The following is a 27725-nucleotide window of genomic DNA, read 5'->3' as shown; positions in this document are numbered from 1 at the left end:
TGTGTGACTAGTCCACCGGTAATGAATAACTGGATGAGACCACAGGCTAGAAAAGAGCCCACTACGTCCAACGATGACGAGGATTAGGTGATATTTCCCAAGCGACTTTGATAAGTGATTACACAGCCGGTAACCCAGGTTACGGTATTCCCAGCCCTGTGTTGGGGTTTGTCTAGTGGTTGAACCTGCGATTGTGAAGTGAAGATTGGGACTTCAGGTATGCATGGCATAGTTACAGGTGTTGGGGCCAGATGCCCCTGCCCCACCCCACCCCACCCCACACACACACAGTCGCCTTTCTCTCACTGACCCCCGAAACCCCCCTAACTCCAGGTGCTGCGTGATAAAAACAACCAGAGAAGAAGAGATGATGACGAATCACCACACAAGCAGTCATGACGACGTCAACACTGAAAAACAGAGGTCTGAATCACTAGCCTAGGTCTCAACTTGTTCACCAGAACACTAACAGTATGACCACTGACACCACTAACCCTAACCCAGGCTGGGGCTTCAGTTAACTACAGGCCTTTACAGTCACTGCTGAAATGGCTTGTTAAAATAATATATGGTGGCCTGGGGTGGTCCAGCACCATGGCCTGGGGTGGTCCAGTGGTCTGGTACCAGTACCATGGCCTGGGGTGGTCCAGTGGTCTGGTACCAGTACCATGGCCTGGGGTGGTCCAGTGGTCCAGCACCATGGCCTGGGGTGGTCCAGTACTATGGCCTGGGATGGGGTGGTCCAGCACCATGGCCTGGGATGGGGTGGTCCAGTACCATGGCCTGGGATGGGGTGGTCCAGTGGTCCAGCACCATGGCCTGGGGTGGTCCAGTGGTCTGGTACCAGTACCATGGCCTGGGGTGGTCCAGTGGTCTGGTACCAGTACCATGGCCTGGGGTGGTCCAGTGGTCCAGCACCATGGCCTGGGGTGGTCCAGTACTATGGCCTGGGATGGGGTGGTCCAGCACCATGGCCTGGGATGGGGTGGTCCAGTACCATGGCCTGGGATGGGGTGGTCCAGCACCATGGCCTGGGATGGGGTGGTCCAGTGGTCCAGCACCATGGCCTGGGATGGGGTGGTCCAGTACCATGGCCTGGGATGGGGTGGTCCAGTACCATGGCCTGGGATGGGGTGGTCCAGTACCATGGCCTGGGATGGGGTGGTCCAGTGGTCCAGCACCATGGCCTGGGATGGGGTGGTCCAGTACCATGGCCTGGGATGGGGTGGTCCAGTACCATGGCCTGGGATGGGGTGGTCCAGTGGTCCAGCACCATGGCCTGGGATGGGGTGGTCCAGTACCATGGACTGGGGTGGTCCAGTGGTCTACCACCATGGCCTGGGGTGGTCCAGTGGTCTAGCACCATAGACTGGGATGGCCTAGTGGTCTAGCACCATGGCCTGGGATGGCCCAGTGGTCTAGCACCATGGACTGGGATGGCCCAGTGGTCCAGCACCATGGACTGGGATGGCCCAGTGGTCCAGCACCATGGACTGGGATGGCCCAGTGGTCTAGCACCATGGCCTACAGTGCACACATATGCCCATGCCCTGCTGACACACCCTCTCCTCCTCACTCTCCTCTTCCTCTAGTGTCTCTATCCAATAAAAATGAAAAGATAAGAGTGGGACTGGAACACTAAAAAAATAACCTTCAATAGAAAATAATAATAATAATGCTTTCCTAACATCACTTACACAGTGTACGGTGTCCAGTAATGCTATTGGCTGTTCTGCCAATGTAAGTGACTGATGTCACATGGTAGGCAGTGGTAATGGAAAGCGTGGGCGTCGCCGTCTCATTTAGAGACCAAATAGAAACGGAGCCAAAACGCCGAGAGAAAGGTAAACGTGCCGCTCCCCGTGGAGGCCGGGACACGAGGTGGGGCGGGGATACGAGGTGGGGCGGGGAAGTGTTGCCACAGGCTTTCCTGACAAGTCAAAACACGAGAGAGGCATGAGGGCGGGTATGCTGGGTAATGACCATCAGATCCCTGCTCTGATGACAGAGCATACAGTACATCTGTAACGAGGGCCGGGCGTTAGGCTTGAGCCTACATGTTTAAATTGTATACTTAACTGTGCTCGATTGAGCTTGCACTGGTAGGACAGTCCTAGAACCAAGACTCATGGGTTCTACCCTATTGACCTTGCACCTATATCTAATCCTCGGATCTGCAAGACGTGTCCAAGACAGTGACCACCAACCCGGGTCCTGGAGGCCTTTAGTCCAAGCTCGGCAGCGACACCCCTGATTCACCTAATGGAGGTTTTGAAGAAGTAGGCCCAGTCCATCTCTGCTTGGAGGCAGGGAACTAAGGGTTCTCCTAGTGGTCCATTTGGAACGCAGCAAGTGGGTCTGACCTCTCCGGGAGGAGACCGTGTTGTTATATGGGGTCTACTCTAACCTCACACGGAGGAGGTCCTCCAGGAGGAGACCGTGTTGTTCCAGGGGAGGAGGTCCTCCAGGAGGAGACCGTGTTGTTCCAGGGGAGGAGGTCCTCCAGGAGGAGACCGTGTTGTTCCAGGGGAGGAGGTCCTCCAGGAGGAGACCGTGTTGTTCCAGGGGAGGAGGTCCTCCAGGAGGAGACAGTGTTGTTCCAGGGGAGGAGGTGCTGTAGGCCAGGAGCTGTAACAGTAGCAGGCTCCGTCGAAGACAAAACAACAGCAGAGAGATCAGCCCCCAGGGTTTATAGCAGAGAGATCAGCCCCCAGGGTTTATAGCAGAGAGATCAGTCCCCAGGGTTTATAGCAGAGAGATCAGTCCCCAGGGTTTATAGCATGACCACACACACACATTCTAATACTTCTCTCAACACTTCAAGGAACGAAAAACAAACCGACAGGCTTACAACGTCATCAGTACCTTCAAACGCCACAACACGGTCCACGTTAATAGAATTAACTCACTCGCTCAGCGCGGTAAGAAAGCGTTGCCGGCTGTAACTATATGTTTTCCCGCTTTCTTTGCCTGGAATTCAGACCGGGCCTGCGATGTTTGCTTTGTGATATTTAGCTCGTAAAATAAACACCTTGATCTGTGATCGTTGGTGAGACGACTACAATAAAGGTCCGATCCTGACTTCCAGGCGTACATTCCTCCCCCAGCCTCCCCCAGCCTCCCCCAGCCTCCCCCAGCCGCCACATGAGGAAGTGCTCAGAGACTTGGAGCACTGGGAACCGAGGGAGGGAAAACCGGTGAAAAAAAAAAAAAAAAAAAAGAAGAAGAAGAGTGAGCTTAAATTTTCCAAGCATGAATTTCAAACATTACATCAATGGCGTTAAAAAAAAGTGACACTGTCTGCTGTTCAAATTTCTCACTGGCGTGAGGTTGGCAGTTAGTCTACACAGCCCCAGGGAACGCCTTCAGCGTCATCCTGGGCAAGGGTCTCTGGGGTGAAGGGAGTCAAGGGTCTCTGGGGTGAAGGGAGTCAAGGGAACTCCGCTTAGAGCATCCAATCTCAAACTAACTGTGGCCATCATTAGAGACTGTGGTGATTAAACTGGGACAGGGGATTAAACACGGACTGTTAACCCGATCGCTAATCGTACGCTCAGACTGGGAGACTGCTGATTGGATGATTGCGGTGATCTGACCTGACAGAGGCTGTCCAATGTGAGAGACGCTGCCATGAACATGAGGTCATCTCAGAGAGCCGGGTTTCTCCCCGCAGGCACACTGCATACAGACTTTGTCCATAGAAAGACACCTGGCCACACACTCCCCTACTGAGAGGAATCCCCAGACACCTGGCCACACACTCCCCTACTGAGAGGAATCCCCAGACAACACTTTACCTGGCTAGCCTCAGTCCCTCTGCCCTCTCCTCTGGGTACCAGCACCACAGCCTCCAAAGTAGGCCAACAAACAGTCCACCAGCCCAGAGTCAATAACACACCACAAATCAACAGCTCAAACTGGGGAGCACCTACTCACTTGAGTAGAGAGTAGTTCTCTCCATCTCTGTCTGTCTCTGTCAAAGAGCCAAACCTCAGTCAAAGCTTCATTTGACTTTACAAATAGTTACAAAACCAAATATTTAGCTTACAAAAATCACATATTTGATTACTTACACAGAAATGAGTCTATGGACAAGGACAAACTTCAAATCAACACAATTCATCTGTAACCAACAGCTAATTGTTAGAATTTTTAACCAAAACGCAATGCAAGTCAATGGACCCCAAGTCATGTTTGAAATGTCATGGCCAAATCATCTCAAATTCTGAAGACTCAATTACTTGATTTAAATGACTGAGATGATTTGAGCATGCTAACTTAGGGTCCATTGACTTGCATTGGGTTTTCGTTAAAGATGCTAACAATTAGCTGTTAGTTACAGTGCCCAAAAATAATAACCAACATGTGGATTTACATCCTTGTCGACAGACTCATTTCAGGGTAAGGAACCAAATATGTGATACTGCAATTTGGGTGAACTATCCCTTTAACAATTATTTTGAATCCATTTCTACCCATTTGAAACTTGACATGATTCATTACACAGACTTTTATGGTGACACTCCTGTCGTTCCCAATGAGCCACTTGTGGTTTAATGTGGGTGACACACCCATGTGTGATCTGTTTTAAACGTCAGACTCAAGGGTGTGTTGACCTGGCACAGGGCAGGGAAGGCAGGGTACAGACACTGTCCAGCGCCCAGCTGGCGTCACCTCCAGCTTATGCAACATGGAGAAGCTCGGCCTCACTTTACTCAAATGTTAGTTGAGACGAGGCCCACCGGACCCAACTATGGAGGGGTTGGAGGAAGGTTGAAGGATCTGGGAGTGGTTGTTGAGACGAGGCCCACCAGACCCAACTATGGAGGGGTTGGAGGAAGGTTGAAGGATCTGGGAGTGGTTGTGTCATTCCTGCCTCTGATGAACAGGGAACTTACGTGTATCAAAAGAAAGATTACCTACTCACAAACATGAATTTTCCTTCCTGCCATTCAAGAACAAACAGGCTGCATCAAGGGCTTAGCCTACACTGCAAGAAGAGATCCTTAAAATCCATAGGCTATTCTTTTACACCTCGGAATTTGCCTGAAGAATGAACCAATGAAAAAATATTGTCAAACAAACAGAAACAATGCGCACTCCAAGGCACTTGACCTAACACTGGAAGGGACTTGGCAGAAACAGTCCTCTCTTTTACTCTCAGGGTTCTGTGGGAAAGTGCTGAACTGGAGAGAGAGGGACTTTGACAACGATGTCTGTCCCGGCTGGTCAATGAAGACTCTTAGTAAACAGTCAGTATGGTCAAGTTAGCTCAACCACAGAACCAAACTCAGCCCTGTCAACCGGCAGCTTCAGCGATAACTTGTAGCCAAACAACTCAGTTCTAGTGCTGTAGAATCAGCATCTCGTAAAGCAGACTCGACAGACATCTGACACCCGGCCTGGAATGTCACTGTGACATTTCCCTCCATATGGAATCCTCACCTTCGACCTCTAGGGGTTTTTAGGGTATTCAGAGAGAAAGCACCCGGGGAGCCTCTGACCAGCAGGGGGCAGTCTAGAGCAGTTTCACGTGTCATTCTAAGTCACTGTCCTTCTGCTACAGAACGGTTTACAGGTGCGAGGAGGGACATGATTACCTCATGTGTCTGTTCTAGAAAATCCCTCATCTTGGCTCTACGCTTTGTGTACAGTCTTAGCATATGGGCATATGACACACAGACACACACAGCTGCCAGTGTTTCTCTAACAACATCGAGACGAGAGGGTGTTTGCACTTTTCATCTCTCCCCAACACAGACAAGTCCCCCCCCCCCTCCCCAACACACACACACACACACACACACACACACACACACACACACACACACACACACACACACACACACACACACACACACACACACACACACACACACACACACACAACAGCTCAATGACAGAGCACAGAGAACACTGGGACCTATATATCCTGCTCTGCTCTACATAGGCCCCAAGTCCTCCAGTTCAGCTCAACCACACAGAAACGCTACAATCATGGTTGGCAGGGATCTTATAGACCTCAGTCTATAACAGGCATGTGAGCCCCACACCGCCATCTCCAGCCCCAGTCTTCAGATGAGGAGCAGAAGGCTGGCGTTTGAAGATCCGCTGGAAGGACTGCCACCTGGCATCTGGTGCCAGAGTGTTAAGCTGCTCAGAGAGAACTAGATCACCATGTCTGCAGCAACCTGAACTCTGAGCACCTTCGATAGGATATCTTAATTACTTAAATACTCCGCATCAAGACCCAAGAGGTTATCACACAGTCAGCTGACTCAAGCATCAACACACTCAGTTCCCATCAAGGTTGCTTCGTAGGACTACTCTTTGTGCAAACGCAATAAAGCACAGTTAAGTATACATTCACGATAGACCCCCCCCCCCCCCCAAGTCCCTCTCTCCTCACGCCGCATCCTCCCCACGACTCTCCAGGGTTGTGTGTGTGTGTGTGTGTGTCTGGTTTCAGTCCTTGGAGGGCTGGCAGGCCGGCCGTCTGGCCTGGCTGTGGAATGACTGCTGCAGCTGCCACCAAAAGGTCAACTAAACACACAACTAGAGAAAAACCCTGCAAAGATAGAATCTGTGGCTCATCTGCCTGAACAAAGAAATGTCTCCGTGGCAGGATGACCACTATACGGGGACCCTGGTCCCAGTCTTTTTCAATGATGCTTCCACGCTTCCACCCACCCACCCACACACACACATCCACACACACACACACACCTCCCGGCTCCAGTTTCACACTTGAGTCATAATAGCATTGGATGAGTCCAGTTCTGCAGTAAGAGCAGTACTGTACACCCAGGTACTTTACTACAGGGAGATATTTAATGAGTTTCATCCTCCCTTCCGCACTATGAGAGAGCTGTGAACAGACCAAACTCTAATAATATCAAGGGTTAACACACCACTACCAGCTTAGAAACAAGAATGAAAGGCCCTATAGCCAAAGCCCCCCCTAACTAACTCAGATATGTCCATTTAACATACTTGTGATGATTCTTAGCAACAATATCAGCTCAGCACTTCCACAGCGACTGTCTAGCCCAAGAGAAAAGAAGGAATTTCCTGAAGGAAAACCATCTTTTCCATTATACCTGGCAGTAAGTCCAAGCAGCAGCACAGACAGATGGGAGGTCTGGGTCTCAGAGACAGTTTACACCACCTCAGGCCAGGGTAGGCCTAGATCACCCCATCTGACCCCTAACATTACCATTATCACCACACTAACCAGAACCTGCAACAATGTTCTTATGACAGCTGTGGTAGGCCCAGTCAGAGTTACTATTGGTGGATAGGCCTACCATGATACTTTGAAACAACCAAATTGTCTTCAGATTCGTTAAATTGTTGCACTCGGGTTTAGGCTGAGTGTTTCAGTTGTGGATGCCACAGAATTTCAGATTCCTCACTGATGACAAGTGGCTGTTAGATTTCTCTCTCTGCCTCTGGCTCTCCCCCCCTCTCTCTATGGCTCTCTGCCCCTCTCTCTCTCTGCCCCTCTCTCTATGGCTCACTGCCCCTCTCTCTCTCTGCCCCTCTCTCTCTCTATGGCTCTGTCTGTCTCTCTCTCTCTCTCTCTGCCAAGCTTACCCTCAAACAGAGGGGACAGTCTGGGCAAACTAACTAATAGTCATTTTCAGTCACTGGCTGTAATACATATGTATATCATAGTAGGTTTGTTATACAGGGGCCAACTGCAAAGACAAACAGGTCCATAAAAAAAATCGATCAGACAGAAGAGCTAATTAATTAAAGTAAATACAATAACAAACCATGGGGCTGTCTGCCTACTACTCTCACTGTAGGCCTATCCAGGAACGGGATGAAACAGCTCAATCGATAGGTCTTTGCCCCAAATCGGTTGGCTACCGAGAATGTCTCCAGGATGTTAAACAGCCATTATGTCGGAATTAGGGATTACTGTATCCGATCGCATTACAGCTGCCATGTGTTCGTTTGGGAATATCGCGGATTATCAGAGAGATCCAGCAGTGTGGCACCAATAAAACCGTGAACCCAGCCCTGTTAAGCCGACAGCAGGGTAATAGTCACATTTACCGGGGCCTTTACCGACATCGTAGCTCAGAGAGCTTGTGCAGACCGTTTCACATGATCAATACCGTAACAGTCAAACGTCCTAGCGGCATATGGCCTCAAAATAACAGGCCCATATTTCAAATGCTTAACCCGATTTCTGAGGCACATGCCGAGGGCAGGCGGGCCGCCGTGATGCAGATTTTTAGCTGCAAAGCTTCGCTGGAGACAGGACAGGCTCCCGATCACCGACAGTCATTTAAAAGGAACATAAAAACCAAATTGTCTTTTGCGTCCATTCAACACTGGCATTTAACCAGAGGAGGCAGTGACCCGAATGAATAAGGGATGATCAGAGAAACAACCTCTGGAAGAAGAAAGCATCAAAACGAGAGAGAGAGAGGGAGACAGAGAGAGGGATAGAGACGGGGAGGAGAGAGAGAGGGAGGGAGACGGGGGAGAGAGAGACGGAGAGAGAGAGAGAGAGAGAGGGAGAGAGAGAGAGAGACGGGGAGAGAGAGAGAGAGAGACGGAGAGAGAGAGAGAGAGAGAGACGGAGAGAGAGAGAGAGAGAGAGAACGCCCATATCAATGCCACGCCACGCCTTTATCAGCTCAATTGTGTAGCCTAATTAGCCTCCAGCTAGCGGATCATGAGGAATGAGAGCCAAAAAAAAGGCTGAAAATCTAAACGTGTTGTATGAGAGGCATCGGTGTCCTCTGCTGAACAGCCCCGTCCACGGTGTCCCTGTGAAGGGTTCACAGGCCGGGGAACAGCCGCGGTTTTTCCCTGGGAGGCTCCACAGACCAGCACAGTCCATGACCAGGACACACACACCCTAGTAGCCCGAAAAACGCCTCTGCCAGCTATTTTATACATTTATTATATTTTATAACATATTTAATATGCAATTTAGCCTGGTAACATAGCCTATTAGGCCTTTCTTTACCTATAAAAAATGCAGAATACATCAATTTCTTGCCCTTTCTATGTTTCCAAATGTCTCAAGATAGAAAGATACCGTGTAGAACCGGTGTTCTATAGGCGCATTGTTGAATGCGTCCGTTATTCAGGCTGAAATGCAGCTCAATCTATACCAGTATATTGACATAATATTCCTAATGTCAAATGAGGAAGGCTTTCCAGCGCCAGAAGACGAGAGGAAACCTGCTACTTACTGACAGAGACCCGGAGATCCTCCCTCGCAGTCCAGAGAAAAACTACAACCACGGACACAGGCACACAGAAACAGTCGAACAAGTCCAGGAGTCCCGCAGCTCAGTCGGTTGTCAGAAGTGACCGGTTTTCACGCCGTCGCCGACCCTCAGCGTTGGGAGTAGTCGCTCGTTGTGGTTTTGTCATCCAGCTCCATTCTGGAGAAATCAGTCGGGTGGTCGGGAGCGAGCAGGGATTCATGCGCGTTCCTGGATTCTCGTTTCCTGTCCAGCCCAGCAATCAGTCTCGACCAATCAACTCCAGCAAACCCCAGGCAATTAAATAGATAGATCATTTACATGCCTGTCTGTCTGTCTGTCTGTCTGTTTGTGTATCTATCTATCTATCTATCTATCTATCTATCTATCTATCTATCTATCTATCTATCTATCTATCTATCTATCTATCTATCTGTCTGTCTGTCTGTCTGTCTGTCTATCAAATTTAGTTAAGTCCAGTATTAGGGCTTTGTTCATTATTAGAAATGTCAGTGTCCATTGGGGTTAGGGTCTGTGACAGTTAGGGTTAGGGTCTGTGACAGTTAGGGTTAGGGTCTGTGACAGTTAGGGTTAGGGTTAGGGTCTGTGACAGTTAGGGTTAGGGTTAGGGTTAGGGTTAGGGTCTGTGACAGTTAGGGTTAGGGTTAGGGTTAGGGTCTGTGACAGTTAGGGTTAGGGTTAGGGTTAGGGTTAGGGTCTGTGACAGTTAGGGTTAGGGTTAGGGTCTGTGACAGTTAGGGTTAGGGTTAGGGTTAGGGTTAGGGTCTGTGACAGTTAGGGTTAGGGTTAGGGTTAGGGTCTGTGACAGTTAGGGTTAGGGTTAGGGTTAGGGTTAGGGTCTGTGACAGTTAGGGTTAGGGTTAGGGTCTGTGACAGTTAGGGTTAGGGTTAGGGTTAGGGTTAGGGTCTGTGACAGTTGTAATGGGATAGTGTTACACAGCACAGAGAGATTCTGGGGGTAGGAGGATCTCTTCTAAAGGGCTGTAATGTGAGAATGGTGAGCAGAGTCTGGGGGGAGGGGGGGGGGACCCCAACTAGGGGGGTCTCAGACTGATTGTTCTCCAGGGCTGTGAAGACTAACCACATGAAACAGGTCACAGCCAATGACTCATCTCGCCCGGGGGCTGAAGAGCTGATGTGACCACAACATCACTGGTTTTCATTTCCTGGATGCTCTCACAGAATAGAATAGATGATAGAACAGTACTTAATTTGTCCATCAGTTGCAGTGGATATTTAGACAACACACATCTCAATTTAGATCTTACATAGAATCAGAATCAGAATCAGAATCAGAATCAGAATCAGAATTCTTTTATTTGGCCAGGTATATTTGCAAATTGACTTGGTGAGGTTGGTGCATGGACATAAAAAACAAATAGCAAATATTGACAAGAAATTTACAAAATAGCAAAGTATTAACAAAAATAACAAATTTACAAATTTACAAAAAAGAGCAAAACTAGTGATAGAACATCACCTGGTCCCCAAGCCCCTAAATACATACCCATTTAATTGACACTGCTTTATTCCATGAGACTTTAACCCATGTTTTGTTTGATACTGTATTTCTGATCAATTACCGACTATATTTGGCCTATTTGATGTTAAGATTCTGGGCATCTCTACCACATTTGCACGAAGCACACTTTTTCCACATATAGTATGCCCCCGAGTGGTCGAGTAGTGTTACTGCATACACTTGGGTTTTAATCTTACAGATATTTGAACTTGCATTTGATTTGATTATCGTAAATAATGATATGATCACCAACAATGAATTATCAGTATGATTGGCAATGATAACCTACTTTGTCATCTATAATGTAAGGCATAGCCTATACTAATGTTATGAGCTTAGAATAATTATTGGGTATAGGTAAGACGTCAAGAACACATATGTCATGGCTTCTGTCCTAACCCTAACCCCTAACCCTAACCCTAACCCCTAACCCTAACCCTAACCCCTAGCCCTGACCCTAACCCCTAGCCCTGACCCTAACCCCTAGCCCTGACCCTGATCCTAACCCCTAACCCTAACCCTAACCCCTAGCCCTGACCCTGATCCTAACCCCTAACCCTAACCCTAACCCCTAGCCCTGACCCTAACCCCTAGCCCTGACCCTGATCCTAACCCCTAACCCTAACCCTAACCCCTAGCCCTGACCCTGACTCTAACCCCTAGCCTTAACCCTAACCCTAACCTCTAGCCCAACCCTGACCCTAACCCCTAGCCCTAACCCTAACCCTACCCCTAGCCCTAACCCCTAGCCCTGACCCTAACCCCTAGCCCTGACCCTAACCCCTAGCCCTGACCCTGATCCTAACCCCTAACCCTAACCCTAACCCCTAGCCCTGACCCTGACTCTAACCCCTAGCCTTAACCCTAACCCTAACCCCTAGCCCTAACCCTAACCCTACCCCTATCCCTACCCCTAGCCCTGACCCTGATCCTAACCCCTAGCCCTGATCCTAACCCCTAGCCCTGACCCTAACCCCTAGCCCTGATCCTAACCCCTAGCCCTGACCCTAACCCCTAGCCCTGACCCTGATCCTAACCCCTAGCCCTGATCCTAACCCCTAGCCCTGACCCTAACCCCTAGCCCTGACCCTGACTCTAACCCCTAGCCCTAACCCTAACCCCTAGCCCTAACCCCTAGCCCTAACCCTAACCCCTAGCCCTGACCCCTAGCCCTAACCCTAACCCCTAGCCTAACCCCTAGCCCTAACCTAATATGTCACTTCCTCTGCCTCCTCTGCCTCTCTACCCTGACGTCTCCCATGAGACTTGAACCCATGTTTTGTTTGATACTGTATTTCTGATCAATTACAGACTACATTTGGGTCTTAAACCTGTTGAAGCAGAACCTGATTCTGAATAGTGTTATGGATTCATCACATGGTTTACTTTTACAAACCTTCGTTGTTCTCTGGAACCGTCACACAATGGAAGCCTTGGAGCTGAAGAGCGATGGTCCGCTGTAGAAGAGGGATTCAACTGTGACTAACTAACTTGTTGACAGCAAGTGTGGTGAACTTGTAAGGGAACTGAGGCCACATGTGACTCATAGGTGAAGACACCACATGCACAGTGGAACAAAAAAAATATTTTCCCTCTCTTTTTTCGTTGAAACCACCTGCCTTAGATCTGTACCTGAGGAGAAGGAACATTCTTTACAGCAAGAGCCTTGGGCTGAGTTTGTAAAAGAAGGGTTTCTGAGTGAGAATGATTTACCTCAGCTGTACATCTCCATCACTGTGTGAGGTCAGCTGTGTTTGTAGGGATGATCATCACATGACATCACATGACAAGCCACACCTATGATTCTAAAAAACAACATTGACCACAGTTGTCTTGTATTTATCCACTCATTTTCATCATAAAACACATCATTTGCAACCATGTGTGTGTGGTGTGTGCGTGTGTGTGTGTGTGTGTGTGTGTGTGTGGTGTGTGCGTGTGTGTGCGTGCGTGCGTGCGTGCAGGTGTGCGTGCGTGCGTGTGTACGTGCGTGCATGTACGTTTGGACACACGTGTGTGGTGTGTGTGCAGATATGAGGGAGCGAGAGAAGAAGTTGATTTTGTGTAGGAACACAACAAACCCTATTCACTTTTAAAATGACCCAGAACATCATCTACAGTATGTGTGTCATTTCTTTCCCCTTTTTTTAATGTTTATTTTTTATATACGTTCATTACCCCTCCCTAGAGGATTAGATGAAGGCTCATGCTTAAAAAATAAAGTTGAATACCATTTCAGTGACGTCAAACTGAATTTGACCCTTATAACAGAAGAGTTAACAAACAATACTAACCCAAACAATACAGAAGGCAATTTTATTTTCCCCTGAACAGCGGGCTAAATATACTTCAATCAGTGCCAGTAGCGTATATTCTTTCACCACAGCTATATAGTTAGTGGGGGTGGTGTTGTGGTTCAGGTTAGAAGCCCCTCTGAGGTAATGAACAGTCTCCTCCCAACATGAGGTTGAAACTGCAACGTTGTTGAAACAGACTTTCATTTCATGTGCAGGAGAAGATGGGAGACGGGTGGAATACGCTTCTCTGGTTGTTGTTTGTTCTGAACGACGTCTGCGCTGAAGTCCCCAAAGACTGCAGAGGTGAGATCTGGACATTGTGGCATGTTATAGCATGTATCAGACGTAATGACCCAAAAGATAATGTTTTTTAAAAAGTGCAGTAATAATAATAATAATAACTAACTAGACATTCAAAAAGATTGTATGTTGTAAATACTGTATGTAGACATTGGGCCTCATGCAGGAAGCGGTGTACAGCGCCTTCGGAAAGTATTCAGACCCCTTCACTTTTTCCACATTTTGTTGTGTTATAGACTCAATTTAAAATTAAATAATTCAAATAATTTGCCATCAATCCACACACAATACCCTAGAATGACAAAGCAAAAACACATTGAAATTTCAGTAAATGTATTAAAAGTGAAATACAGAAATACCTCATGTACATAAGTATTCAGACCCTTTCAGACCCTTTGCTATGACACTCTTAAAAGTGTGTATGGTCCCTCCTAAATACCTCTTCATCCTCATTACCCGCCTGTGCAAGTTAAAGAAAATACATTTAAAATAAAAATATATGTTCCTTTCTTCTAGCATTGTGACTGCCTATGGCCCCTGGTCCGAGCATTGATTACTTTATCTTATGATGACTGATGGATAGATGATTCACTTACTTAAACAAATGTATTTGTTGTAAGTCGCTTTGGATAAAGGTGTCTGCTAAATGCCATAAATGTAAATGAAAATGTTAAAATTAGCTAAAATGCAAAAATGTCATCAACAAATCACTCAATAAGTTGAATTGAGTCCATCTTAATGCAAGGATAATAGTTCATGTAATTTTGGAATTAATATCTTTGTTTTTATAGGGCCTCTGATTTGCATAGGAATCAATTACATCAAGTTATTCTGTCACAGTATGTATATAACCAACACCTGTTTATGTCGCTATGGCAACAATTTCTCTCAAACGCGAAAATACAAAATATTTCATAGAAAGGCTGTTTTTACGCACACTATTAATGTTGTAACTGTGTAAACCACTTCCTGAATGAGCAGGATGAAGTGTGGTGAACGCTGCAGAGCTCCTGTTTCATACAACAGTATGTCACACCCACACTGTCGAGACCGGTGGCAGATACATACAGTACATGTGCCTTCAAATACTTTCAAATACTTGAGCTGCGCTTGATTTAGTTTGCCTGGTACAGTGGAACCAATCGGGAGCAGTCCTGAGAGTGCAAACTGCAAGCTAAATCAAGCACACCTCAAGTGTTAGTATAGGGGCCACTTTGTCTTCTCCAAGGTCTGGGGGGTCTGGGGGGTCTGGGGGGCCACACCTCACGCTGCAGACAACAACAGACATGAGATATTAGAACATCGTTCTAGGAATTCTAAGTATAGTCGTGTAAATTCTCACACTGAACAAATATTCCACTATTAAATATTCCAGTATAGAGAACAGCAAAGCATTCATCTTCTTTATTTGTGCTCACAGAAAACGTCTGAGCGCCTTATGAGAGACAGGTCCAAACGTGTCCAAACCCTTCAGTTCTGTTCTGTTATACAGTTCCTCACAGGAGAATCAGTCAGAGGACAGAGCAGTTTTCTTATTGGTCAACCCAAGTTATTAAAAGCACAACATCATCATAATTCGTGACCAGAAAATCAGACCATTTAGATAAACTGAGACAAGTAGTGATGCTAAAATACAGTTGGTTTCTTACCAGTTCAAACTACTGGTTGAACTGGGACCTGGGCACAGTGGGGACCCAAGCGTTAACCCCCCCCCAGCACAAACTACTGGTTGAACTGGGACCTGGGCACAGTGGGGACCCAAGCGTTAACCCCCCCCCAGCACAAACTACTGGTTGAACTGGGACCTGGGCACAGTGGGGACCCAAGCGTTAACCCCCCCCCCCCCCCAGCACAAACCTGATGAGGAGGCAACATATGCACTGCCTCTGTTGTAGGCTTGGGTGGAGTGGCTAGTTCAAGTAGTATGTAGTAGTATGTCGTAGTATGTAGTAGTATGTCGTAGTATGTAGTAGTATGTAGTAGTATGTCGTAGTATGTTCTTCATACAAAGGCTAAGGACCGTCCTCATCTCAGCGGTCACATGGCTGCATTTCTACTGACAAACAAGCTCAGCTCTGCAATTTCCATCACAACATGATTTGTAATGGTTCCATTGTGTGCTTCCATAGGTGGTCTGTGATTTAGGTTGTTCTGTTTTGTATTGAAGCTGTTTGAAATGGTCTCACTCATATGTTTGACACCTCTGTACGACAGTGATGGTTGGTGGAGGTAGAAATCGGAGGACGGGCTCACTGTAATGCATGGAATGGAACCGAATCAGAATCAGAATCAGTCACGAGTCTGATACCATTCCTCATTCCATTCCATGCATTACAATGATTTCTACCTCCACCAGCCTCCCCTGCTGTACTAGTGTGTATCTGACCAAGGTCTGTAGTATCTAAGCACCGTTCCTGCTCCTCCAGTCCCATTACTATCACTAACACTACAGATCACAATCTGCTTCCACAGACATTCAACAAGTTGCTGCAAACACAACAGTGTCCATCCGCTGCCCCAGTATAAACAAAGAGGATGTGAAGTACACTTTGTCCAGGGGCTCGTCCAAACTCCACACCTCAGTGGTCAAAAGGAAGCAGGTTCAGAACCACACAGAAGGATGGGCCCGCTTTCACTTAGCTGAGCACAACCACACCAACCGTTATGAGTTCACCATTAACTGTACGGGTGTGTACAGCTGCGCGGTAGAGGTGTGGGATCCTCCTTATTCAGAGCATACGGTGGAAACTATCCTGCTTGTTGAAGGTAATGTGCTGTCATTTGTTCACCATGTGTTTCAGTTTGCACATACAGACAGGCAGGCAGACAGACAGACAGACTGACAGACAGACAGACAGACAGACAGACAGACAGGCTGACTGACAGACAGACAGGCTGACTGACAGACAGACAGGCACACAGACAGACAGACAGGCACACAGACAGACAGGCAGACAGACAGACAAACACAGGCACACAGGCAGACAGACAGACAGACAGGCTGACTGACAGACAGACAGGCACACAGACAGACAGACAGGGTACACAGACAGACAGGCAGACAGACAGACAGACACAGGCACACAGGCAGACTGACAGACAGGCAAACAGACAGGCAGACAGACAGACAGACAGACAGACAGACAGACAGACAGACAGACAGACAGACAGGCAGACAGACAGACAGACAGACAGGCTTGTACACAAACATTTCTGACAAACACTACTTCAACTAATAGCTGTTGGTGTAAATATTGAAGGAGATATTCAGATGTTCATCCTCTCTGGTTTAAAGCCACCCTGCATCATCATGAGTTACTTGTTATCCCTTATTTGTGTAGAAATGTCACATCTGGATTCTTGTGTGTCCTGGTTCTACAGAGACATGTCCACCACTATGCAACCAGAACCCGGCCATCCAAGATCCAAACACATATTTGCTGGCCAACCAAAGTTGTGCAGACAGTGATCTGGTCATGTGGTTCCTGCTGGGTGGAGTAGCTACCTACAGTGTCTTCATCACCTTCGTTGCCATCTTTGTCTGGGTGAGTGCATGATTGGCCACTGAAAAACTGTCTGACTGGAAGACACAGCTGCAAAACACACACATCTCATAATATGTATCTAATGCCTATGTCAAGATCTTATCAATTAGATAGAAATCTTCTCTGTGTTTGTACCTACTTGAGGAGTGTACTCTTTGAAAAAAAGGGTTCTAAAAGGTTATTTGGTTGTCCCTGTGGAAGAACCCCTTTGGGCTCCATAATGAAAAGGGTTCTACTGTACGTGGAAATCCAAAAGGGTTCCTCCAAGTGTTCTCCGACAGGGACAGCCAAAGAGCCTTTCTGGGTTCTAGGTACTGTAGAACCTTTGTTCTAAGAGTGTCCATGTGATTATAGGTTGATATGTCTCTTTTTCCATCAGTGTAAACGGAAGGCGGAAGCATCGACCCAGAGTGACTACATCAACACCAAGCCTGGAGAGTTCAGTAGGCCTCATAAGGTGCAGCAGCCTATCAGGGGCCGCTTCTGAGGTCACCAATGAGCAGTCTATACAACCTTAGAAAACAAGGGTTCCAAAAGGGTTCTTCAGCTGTCACTGTGGGAGAACTCTTTATGGTCCCATGTAGAACCCTTTAAGGTTCCGTGTAGAACCCTTTAAGGTTACATGTAGAACCCTTTTAGGTCAGAAAGGGTTCTACATGGAACCCAAGAGGGGTCTACATGGAACCTAAATAACCCTTTTCTTCAAGGAGTGTAGCCTACCGTACATGCAGGCTTTGTTGTAAGGAGAAATATAAATCATGTACCCCCCCTCCTCCTCATGTACCCCCCCCTCCTCCTCATGCCGTACTGTTGTCTGAGTGATGCTGAAGACAGGAAGCCGAATGTGGGAGTTGAACTTAACCTGCGCCTATATCTTCGTAAACCACAGCTCCTTCCTTTCCACCTTAAATACTGCTCACACCTACCCAGACAGTGCTACACATCAAGATGAGATGTGGTGATGAGACAAGATGAATGTTTAGAAACAGGATTTTAGTAAATAGTAAATAGTATACACATAGATCTGTACCAAGGAGGGGTTCATTTGTATTTATTTTTTGACAATGTCCTCTTTACTGTGGTATGCTTACATACATATTGCACAGGACACTTGGCTTTTAACCTGTCCAAATACCTGCAGTGTTTTCAGTAGTAGTGTTGTCTCTTATCCTCTATGCGCCCTCTAGTGTGCACACTGTGGTACTGTACCACTATAGAATCTAGTGAGAGGGTAATCTCTGAATCCAGAACGTCATCTCTCCCGTCTGATTTAGTGAAACTAGTGAGTGAGATACATCATTCATAACTAAGATAATTCAATGTTTTCTTTTTTAAGATTGGTTTCACCATTTAGAAATTACAACCCTTTTTATACATAGTCCGCCTACAGTACTAGTCAAAAGTTTGGACACACCTTGCCAAGAGTGTGCAAAGCTGTCATCAAAGCAAAAGGTGGCTACTTTGAAGAATCTAAAATATAAACCATATTCTGGTTTGTTTAACACTTTTTTGTTTACTACATAATTCCATATGTGTTCCTTCATAGTTTTGATGTCTTCAATATTAATCTACAATGTAGAAAATAATAATAAAAATAAAGAATAATAAAGAAGGTGTGTCCAAACTTTTGACGGGTACTGTATTTCAGGGCTCCGGCAGTATTGGTGAATTGGCTTGACAGGTGTTTCTGGTTAGTCAGGTGTGTTCTGTCACATCATTTGTGCAGGCACAAGAGAGCTGTCAATGTCTAGTATTGATTCTAGCCTTTACGTTTTCCTCTGGAGTCTGCTAATGGTGGCTGTCAACATGAGGACCAAAGAGATTCCACTGCAAGTCAAGGAAGCCATTATTGGGCTGAGAAATCAAAAGGAAACTATCATAAACATTTATAAACATATCCAAACCCTTAGGCTTGCCAACAACAGCAGTCTGGAACGAGGAAAGAGGGGGAGTTTGTTTAACAAATGTTGTACTTTCTAAATGGTGAAACCAATCTGAAAGAAAAAAAACATTGAATTAAAGCTGAGAATCTCTACTTTAATGTCATAGTAATTGTTTGATTTCAAATCCAAACTATTAGAGTATAGAGCTAGAAGAAGACAAAATGCTTCTTCTTTCAATACTTATGGAGGGCGCTGTATAGAATTGCAAAGCAAGCCTTATGACCTACAATTTTGTTTAGTAAAAAAGTGGCTTTATGCATATGACTGTGAACCCCGCCTGAGATGTACATTTGCTTACCCACTAGTTTCACTAAGTCAGACAGGAGAGATTAGGTTCTGTCTGCTTCTTCTTCCCAGTAGTTACGGAGCCACCGAGGCGGCGTTACTTCCTCTGCTCATTTGGTTGTCAATTATCATCAATTATCATTCCATCATTTTCTAACACTTGACTTTATTGCTCCTGTATCCAAGTTGTAACTGTGTTATATACCAGTGTTAACTCTGTATTAACTCTGTAATAACTCTGTAATAACCATTAACGTTGTTCTTATAGTCATGTAGTTGTTGTCTAGCACATTCTATCAATTATAGAGCTGAGTTATGAATATGCAATTATTTCAATAAAATAATGTTCTATTTCAAGAGGTGGTTTTCATTGTTGGGTTGGGATAAATTCCAATTCAAATGTAAATTCATGGGCCAGTTCCTTAATGTGGTCACAAAGTGAATTAAAATTCTAAGGCAACTTCATGGAATGGAATTGAAATATAATTTAAAATTCAACTGCTTACATTGGAATTTAATGGAATTGGAATTATAAACATTTCAACCATTGGAATTTGGATTGAATTAGAATTAAAACTTTTCAAAATTGAATTGAGAAAACATGTTATATATTTCATACTTTGGAATTAGCATTTACTAATTAATGTACTGTTTTTTTAATTAAAATTAACTGCATGATATAGCAGTATAGCTGAGCTGCCTAAACAGTAACATTAATAGATGATATATTTAATTGATTCTAAATTAAAATCATTTGAATTGAATTGATGGAATTTCCTAAAAGATAATTTGAAATGAATATGCTGAGACTAACTCTAATGAATATGCTGAGACTATCTCTAATGAATATGCTGAGACTATCTCTAATGAATATGGTGAGACTATCTCTAATGAATATGGTGAGACTATCTCTAATGAATATGCTGAGACTATCTCTAATGAATATGCTGAGGCTATCTCTAATGAATATGCTGCGGCTATCTCTAAAGGAAAGCAGTGCCTTTTTCTTAGTTGCACCGTGTCAATATACAGTATTTTAGAATTCCTACACACAATGTTCTTATCATTCATGAAACACCACCATCATGTCTGCATATAACATGATCGGAACAAACAGTTCACATTTCACATGAACATCATTCACTGTCTGGAAAATGGCTGATGGCACATTCTGTGATGATGAGTGGTTTGAGGTTGATGGCGTGTGGGCAAAACACTGGAACTGTTCACACTGTTCACACATCTCTCACACACGGACTGTAACAAGCTGCTGACTGAGACTCCTCAGGCTTTCACCAAGAGCTGACAGGATCGTTCCCCACGACTCATTCCCTATGTACTGTATATGTCAAATTAATCATGGTCATTACATACAAGGTCATTACATATGAGGTCATTACATATGAGGTCATTACATATGAGGTCATTACATATGAGGTCATTACATATTTCTACTCTTCATGGCACAGAGGAAACCTCCTCTTCATGTTACAAGACAGGGGTCAAGGTACATTCTTTGGAATAAAGGTTCTACCTAGAACAAAAAAGGGTTCTTCGGCTTGTCCCTGCAGGAGAGATGTTCGAAGAACACCTTTTGGTGCCATGTAGAACAGTTTTGGTGCCATGTAGAACAGTTTTGGTGCCATGTAGAACAGTTTAGGTGCCGTGTAGAAGAACCCTCTCAGGGTTATTTTCACAGATTCCCCAAACAGGGACAAGCTAAATAACCGTTGTTCTACATGGCACCAGAAAGGGTTTCTCCTACAGTGTAGGACCTAACCCTAACCCTAACCCTAACCCTAACCCTACAGTGTAGGACCTGCTGGGACCCTAACCCTAACCCTAACCCTAACCCTAACCCTAACCCTACAGTGTAGGACCTAACCCTAACCCTAACCCTAACCCTAACCCTACAGTGTAGGACCTGCTGGGACCCTAACCCTAACCCTAACCCTAACCCTAACCCTAAGCCTAACCCTACAGTGTAGGACCTGCTGGGACCCTAACCCTAACCCTAACCCTAACCCTAACCCTACAGTGTAGGACCTGCTGGGACCCTAACCCTAACCCTAACCCTAACCCTAACCCTAACCCTAACCCTACAGTGTAGGACCTGCTGGGACCCTAACCCTAACCCTAACCCTAACCCTAACCCTAACCCTACAGTGTAGGACCTGCTGGGACCCTAACCCTAACCCTAACCCTAACCCTAACCCTACAGTGTAGGACCTGCTGGGACCCTAACCCTAACCCTAACCCTAACCCTAACCCTAACCCTAACCCTACAGTGTAGGACCTGCTGGGACCCTAACCCTAACCCTAACCCTAACCCTAACCCTAAGCCTAACCTTAATCTTAAGCCAAAGGACTTCTTTTGGTTCTAGGCAGAACCTTTCTTTCTAAGAATGGACTTTACATTGACCCCTGACCTCTGACATCATCTAAACCTATACTTTACATTGACCCCTGACATGTCATCTTAACCCATACTTTACATTGACCCCTGACCTCTGACATGTCATCTAAGCCTATACTTTACATTGACCCCTGACCCCTGACATGTCATCTTAACCCATACTTTACATTGACCCCTGACCCCTGACATGTCATCTTAACCCATACTTTACATTCAAATCAAATCCAAGTTTATTGATCACATACATAGAATACAGCCGTAGATGATGCAATGAAATGCTTAGGGCAACAACAACTCCTCAACAATGCAGCAAACAGCAAACAGCAAACAACAATCAACAATGGAGTACAGCACCATATAATAAGAATAAAACAATTACATAAGGTGGCAAAGTGTCTAGCAGCAATATTGGGCAGCAGCAACAGTAGTGGAATAGGAGTGCAATAGTGTAAGTGATGTATGACCTCAGGGAGGTGACCTCAGGGAGGTGACCTGTCTGGCTCAGGGAGGTGACCTCAGGGAGGTGGCCTGTCTGGCTCAGGGAGGTGACCTCAGGGAGGTGGCCTGTCTGGCTCAGGGAGGTGACCTCAGGGAGGTGACCTGTCTGGCTCAGGGAGGTGACCTCAGGGAGGTGACCTCAGGGAGGTGACCTGTCTGGCTCAGGGAGGTGACCTCAGGGAGGTGGCCTGTCTGGCACAGGGAGGTGACCTCAGGGAGGTGACCTGTCTGGCTCAGGGAGGTGACCTCAGGGAGGTGGCCTCAGGGAGGTGACCTCAGGGAGGTGACCTGTCTGGCTCAGGGAGGTGGCCTCAGGGAGGTGACCTCAGGGAGGTGACCTGTCTGGCTCAGGGAGGTGACCTCAGGGAGGTGGCCTGTCTATGAAACATGAAAAGCAGGTACCGTACCCTCGGTCCCATGAAGAGTAAATATGATATACAACTGAATGACCACTATTAACTAACAGACAACAGAAATATGGACACAGGCACCATTGAAAGGACGTCTGCCATTCGTTCGTTGAAATCTCTTGCGAGGAAAGGCTGCATGTCTGCATTTTTGCACTTCATATTTTTGGGTGCAAGCATAAAAGATGTTCCACAATATCGACAAAATTTCACACAATCAGCATTTTCAGTTATGACTAGTGATAGTAAGCGTTTTTGCAGATTTTTCCGCGGTTAACACAAGAAGGGAATAGGCCATTTGCATAAGTCATTAGATGAGTGTGTTATTACCGAAGAAGGCAAGGCCTTTTACTGGCACCTTTTTTTTCCAAAACACTTGATCTTATAAAGACAGCCTCTGTCGGAGCAGAAGCACCTCTGTCACCATGACCCTCAGCCTATTGACATTTCTCTGTCTTTGTGTCCCTGTTTGGGGTGGTGAGTATATTTCAAATGCATTACATGCACAGAAATCATATATAATATCCTAATGAAAGAGTGTTATTTTCTAGAGTTTAGCTTTGTTTTTATGCTCTTCATCTAAGATCGATGCATCAGGATTGTTTGGTGGTCTTGACGTCTAGATGTCCCTCTCTATCCCCCTCCCTCTCTACCCACCTCCCTCCCTCCCCCCCTCCCTCCCTCCCTCCCTCCCTCCCTCCTTCCCTCCCCTCTCTCCCTCCAGCCCTGAGGGTGAGTCAGCCCCATCGCGTGGTGGGCAGTGATGGCGTGGTGGGCCTCCACTGCTCCTACCACACCCGGGGCAGTCCTGAGGAGATGCGGGTCACCCTCTACAGGGGGATGGTCGGGGAACACGTGGTCTGCACCTCCTCCTTCAACCAGAACCAGACCAGCTTCCAGACGGAGGGGAGGGTCCGTTGCCGGGGAGACCTGAGCAACGGCAGGGTGGACCTGATGCTCTCTGGTCTCCGGGGCAACGACACAGACCTCTACCGCTGCTACGTTGAGGTCCTGTACCCACCGCCCTACCTGGAGAAACTAGGAAACGGCACCGTGATCTACATGCCAGGTAAGAGAACAGCAATACATACACACCAGATACATCAACTGGACTTAACTGACTTCATTGATCCCACATGGCAGCAGAATACAGGACTGAAATACACGACCATTGACAACAATAAATACCTATAATACACATATTTAAAACACATGGATAAAAAAACCCAGAGACTTATGATACACACATGGTATGGGGGGGTTCTTTAGTGTTCTGTTCATGCACAAAGGCACCGTGATTTGTGACTGTGTCTTGTGTGGCTTTTTGTGGAGGTTTGTCTGGTTGGAGGTGGCCAGGGCCTGAAGAGACATGTAAGAGTTTGTGGTTGATGGTTAGTTTGATGGTTAGTATTGATGGTTAGTATTGATGGTTAGTTTGATGGTTAGGTTGATGGTTAGTTTGATGGTTAGTCGTTTGTCACTGAGGGAGTGGGTCTGGAGAGCGCCCTGGTAGCCGGTGTAGGATCTAATAATAATAATAATAATAATAATAATAATAATAATAATACGTTACATTTCTATAGCACTTTCTCATGGACTCAAAGCAATTTACATATAAAAAATTATGAAAATAAAAATATAGCAGGACAGTCACAGAACATACATAACATAACATACAGCCCTGTGCATTAAACATACATAACATAACATACTGTGTATTAAAAGCCTGAACAGGTGGGTTTTAACAAGGTCTACCCTGTATGGTCCTCTTTTGGACATGCTCCAGATGCCTGGATTGGTCCTCAGTGAGGGAGCTGCCAGGCAGGGGCTGAGTCCTCCAGGGCTGGGTGGATGTACCCTGTGCTGCCAGGCAGGGGCTGAGTCCTCCAGGGCTGGGTGGATGTACCCTGTGCAGCTGGTTGTGAGGTGGATACTCCAGAGGCACTCCAGACCTTTTCAGTCGGCGGAGGAATAGTTTGGAATTGGCTTGGGTTGTTATTGTTATTGCTCTGGCGGGCTCATTGCTTCTGAGGTGTTTTGGGTCCTGTTTTGGGGATTTTGACCTCCAAGATTTTGACTGAGTGGCAACTGCTTAAGTTTAACCAGTGATGGTTAGAAGTACTGATAAATAGTACTGTAAATAGTACTGTAAAAACAATACATTTTAAGGTAAGATAGCTCATTGTTCATATTAACCTACTTAGTTTTTGACTAGTATGAAATCTAAGGCTTTTTTTGTGGAAACACTTAAAGTAGAAGTATTTGTTTAATCGATTCTGTATGAACAACAGATAATAATATAATCATGAATAATGAAGAAACTAATAATCAATCAACATGGGATCGATAATGAATAGGTAACAGATATCCTGGTTCTACATTATATTGATACAATAGCTTTATATGGGGATCAGGGAAGAGTAGATGATATTATGTTAGCCTACTATATGATCACTTTCAGTTACAATCAGTAAATCGCTTTTAAGTTTCTGTCTCTCATTCATTATCCTTTAAAAAAAAAAAAACTCATTTCATGAGAAACAGAGTGATCTTAAGATGAGCACAGACATACGTCACTAGATAGGAATATGAAAATGAGAGCGGGATTGTTCACTTGTGACAGTTCTCCGGGGGCGCCCCCGGCCCTGACCACAGCCAAAACACAACCTCTCTCTGATGACATGAAACGGTGGAGTGTTTCTATCCTCTGTCGAAACCTCTCTGCTTTCCACACGGTGGCGCCAGACTCCAGGATAAGGGCAGGCTGGCCTGGCATGGCCTCGGGTGGCCCAGTGGTCTCGCAACGCAGACGAGAGTGCACACATATGCCCGTGTCGGCATGGGTTTGAATCCGGCCCCATGCCCTGCTGAGAGACCTTGTCCTCCTCTACTGTTTCTATCCAATAGAAAAACTACCACACTGCAAAAAACAACCTTTAAAGAAAAAAAAAAAAAAACTTTCAGAGGATTACTTAGATACTACGAGCACTGTGAGACGCAGCTTTACTGTAGCAGCGTCTAATGATTGTTCATGATGCTTTTCTCCAGAGACACCAGACTGTGCTGCCCCTGAGCCGCCCCAGGCCCAGAAACAAGAGGGACCGCGATGGGAGGAAACCGCCACTGCATCAGTGGGCTGGCCTGTTGCAGTGCTGTCCACCATGATAGCGATGATCTTCATTTTCATCGTTTACCAGGTGAGGCTTTCTGAACATCTGAAGCTCTTTGCTTTAACTATCATTCCTCAGCCTTTTTGTATTATGTTTTTTTGTTGAAAACTCTTGTCCAGAATTCACTTGACAACATTAAAATGACTGCACTATATGAAATCTTACTTCAGTAGAGATATGCTTTAAAAAACATTGTTCTGCCTCATCTGCCTTGTAGGTTCTACTGTGGACTCAAAGGAGGAGGCAGTTTGCCGCCATTGACTCAATCGCACCAGTGATTCCAAAGAAGATGGCTTTTTAGAAATGTATCTTTGCTCTAGTCTGTATGTTTTAATACATGTTTGTTTATGATTAGAGGTACATCAACCGTTTTTTGGGGATCCTCAATTACTTTAGTCAAAACTAATATGAGGGTTAATTTCAAATGTTACAATGTGACAGAATTGAGTATCAGAATATGATAACCGTTTTATGTGATATTTACATTTAATTGACCATTTCAGTGTTTGTAAAACAGATTTTACAATGATGTAGATAAACATTTTTTGAGGGGAACCAAGTCTTGTCCATGAATGTTGGTTTGCTACAGTAACACGCCCCAGACGCGTCCTCTAAACCAATGGGTCCCAACCAGACGGACCTGGTCCCCCAGGGGGTGGTATTATTGGGTATTGAGGTATTATACAAAGCAATACATATATTCAATGAATAACTACATGTAGCATTCTGATCAGAGTATGCATGGAACTAAACATCATGAAGATAATGTGACTTTTTCCTTTGAAATAACACAATTATAATTGAGGTCAGGACTATAGTAGGCTATGTAAGATATATGATATTGGAAATAGAAAATACAACCGTTTTTGTTTCATCACAGGGGGCAGGCAAATTTGATCAGGTGTGAAATAGGGAGACTCTGGATGAAAAAAGTTTGGGAACCCCTTCTCTCAAGGATAGGGTGTGTAATGATGGTGATGTAACCAGGTGGCAGTATGTTTCATAGTTTCTCTCAGCACCACCACTGCTATGAGAAGTTATGGGTTACATCCGTTCATGACAACTGTTGGACCACCAGAAAACAACCAAAACCACAACTGAGATTATCATCAGGCTGCTTTTGAGACACAACCTTCTCTTCCTCCTGTGTCTGGTTCAACAGACGCCTTAGATAGCCATCTGTCTTTATCACATCTTTCTGTACTCTTCAGAATAAGTGTATTCCGTATGAATAAATCTAAATGTATTTTTTTTACACAGAAATCCATTTTATAGATCAGTAGGAGCTAAAATCTCTTGACCTCAAAATGTTCCTATTCTATAGCACTCCTCCTCTGTGTTTGGATTTTGTTATATGGAACATTCGACCTCTGGGGGAGCTATTGAGCTAACGAGTCATTTACATTTACATTTACATTTATGGCATTTAGCAGACACCTTTATCCAAAGCGACTTACAACAAATACATTTGTTTAAGTAAGTGAATCATCTATCCAACAGTCATCATAAGACAAAGTAATCAATGCTCAGACCAGGGGCCTTCGGCAGTCATAATGCCAGTAGGCTATTTTTTTTTTTTTTTTTTTAATTTTATTAGCAGGAGAGAACTTGTACAGGGGGGTAGCAGGGGTGAAGAGGTCTCTGGGGTTGGGGTTAGGGTTAGTATGGGAGTATGGGGGGGGGGGGGGGGTAGTGAGGGTGAAGCGGTCTTTAGGAGTCCCTAAATACCCTAACCCTAACCCTAATTAGACAGAAGTTACCTGATTGGACAGACAGGGGCACCACTCCCATGAGCAAAAGCTTATTTTGCTAAAACTGTTAAACTTAAACTGGTCCTCAGTTGGTAGAGCATGACACTAACAATGCTAAGGTTGTGGGTTCGCTTCCCCCTGGGACCATATATACGGTATGCTGTCACTGTACTGTAAACCGCTCTGGATAAAAGCGTTTGCTAAATAGCATATACTACCAACTGAGGACTGTGTGGTCTAATGAGATGAGAACATCTATTAACATCACATCATCAACCATGCAGTCAAGACAACATGTGATGTGAAGACAAGTGACAAAGGTTCTGTGTCATGTGTC

At 45.6% G+C, this 27725-nt stretch overlaps 3 protein-coding genes across 3 annotated transcripts in view; 2 read left to right on the top strand and 1 right to left on the bottom strand.

Moving 5' to 3' along the window:
- The window catches only part of raph1a (Ras association (RalGDS/AF-6) and pleckstrin homology domains 1a), a 65980-nt gene extending 56634 nt beyond the window's left edge, over nt 1-9346 (bottom strand). The window contains 1 exon segment of the mRNA XM_083682220.1: nt 9219-9346. The gene's annotated coding sequence lies outside the window, so the exon portion shown is untranslated.
- A 3945-nt stretch (nt 9347-13291) lies between these two features.
- LOC310812866 (uncharacterized protein) lies at nt 13292-19552 on the top strand. Its single transcript, XM_083681601.1, has 4 exons — nt 13292-13376; nt 15846-16139; nt 16755-16918; nt 17298-19552. The coding sequence occupies exons 1-4, from the start codon at nt 13295-13297 to the stop codon at nt 17403-17405; spliced, it is 648 nt and encodes a 215-aa protein (XP_083537727.1). The 5' UTR covers nt 13292-13294; the 3' UTR covers nt 17406-19552.
- Nucleotides 19553-22892: 3340 nt separating this feature from the next.
- Nucleotides 22893-26822, top strand: cd28 (CD28 molecule; the record flags this gene model as incomplete). The annotated part of the gene is made up of 4 exons (XM_083682512.1): nt 22893-22944; nt 23192-23536; nt 25516-25664; nt 25855-26822. 4 exons carry the CDS (start codon nt 22893-22895, stop codon nt 25936-25938), a joined length of 630 nt encoding a protein of 209 aa, XP_083538638.1. The 3' UTR covers nt 25939-26822.
- Nucleotides 26823-27725: the final 903 nt, after the last annotated feature.

The sequence above is a fragment of the Argentina silus genome, assembly GCF_951799395.1.
Source record: "Argentina silus genome assembly, chromosome: 12".
NCBI classification, from domain to species: domain Eukaryota; kingdom Metazoa; phylum Chordata; class Actinopteri; order Argentiniformes; family Argentinidae; genus Argentina; species Argentina silus.
The sequence above is the reverse complement of the archived record's forward strand: the minus strand, read 5'-3'. Positions and strand labels throughout refer to the sequence as shown.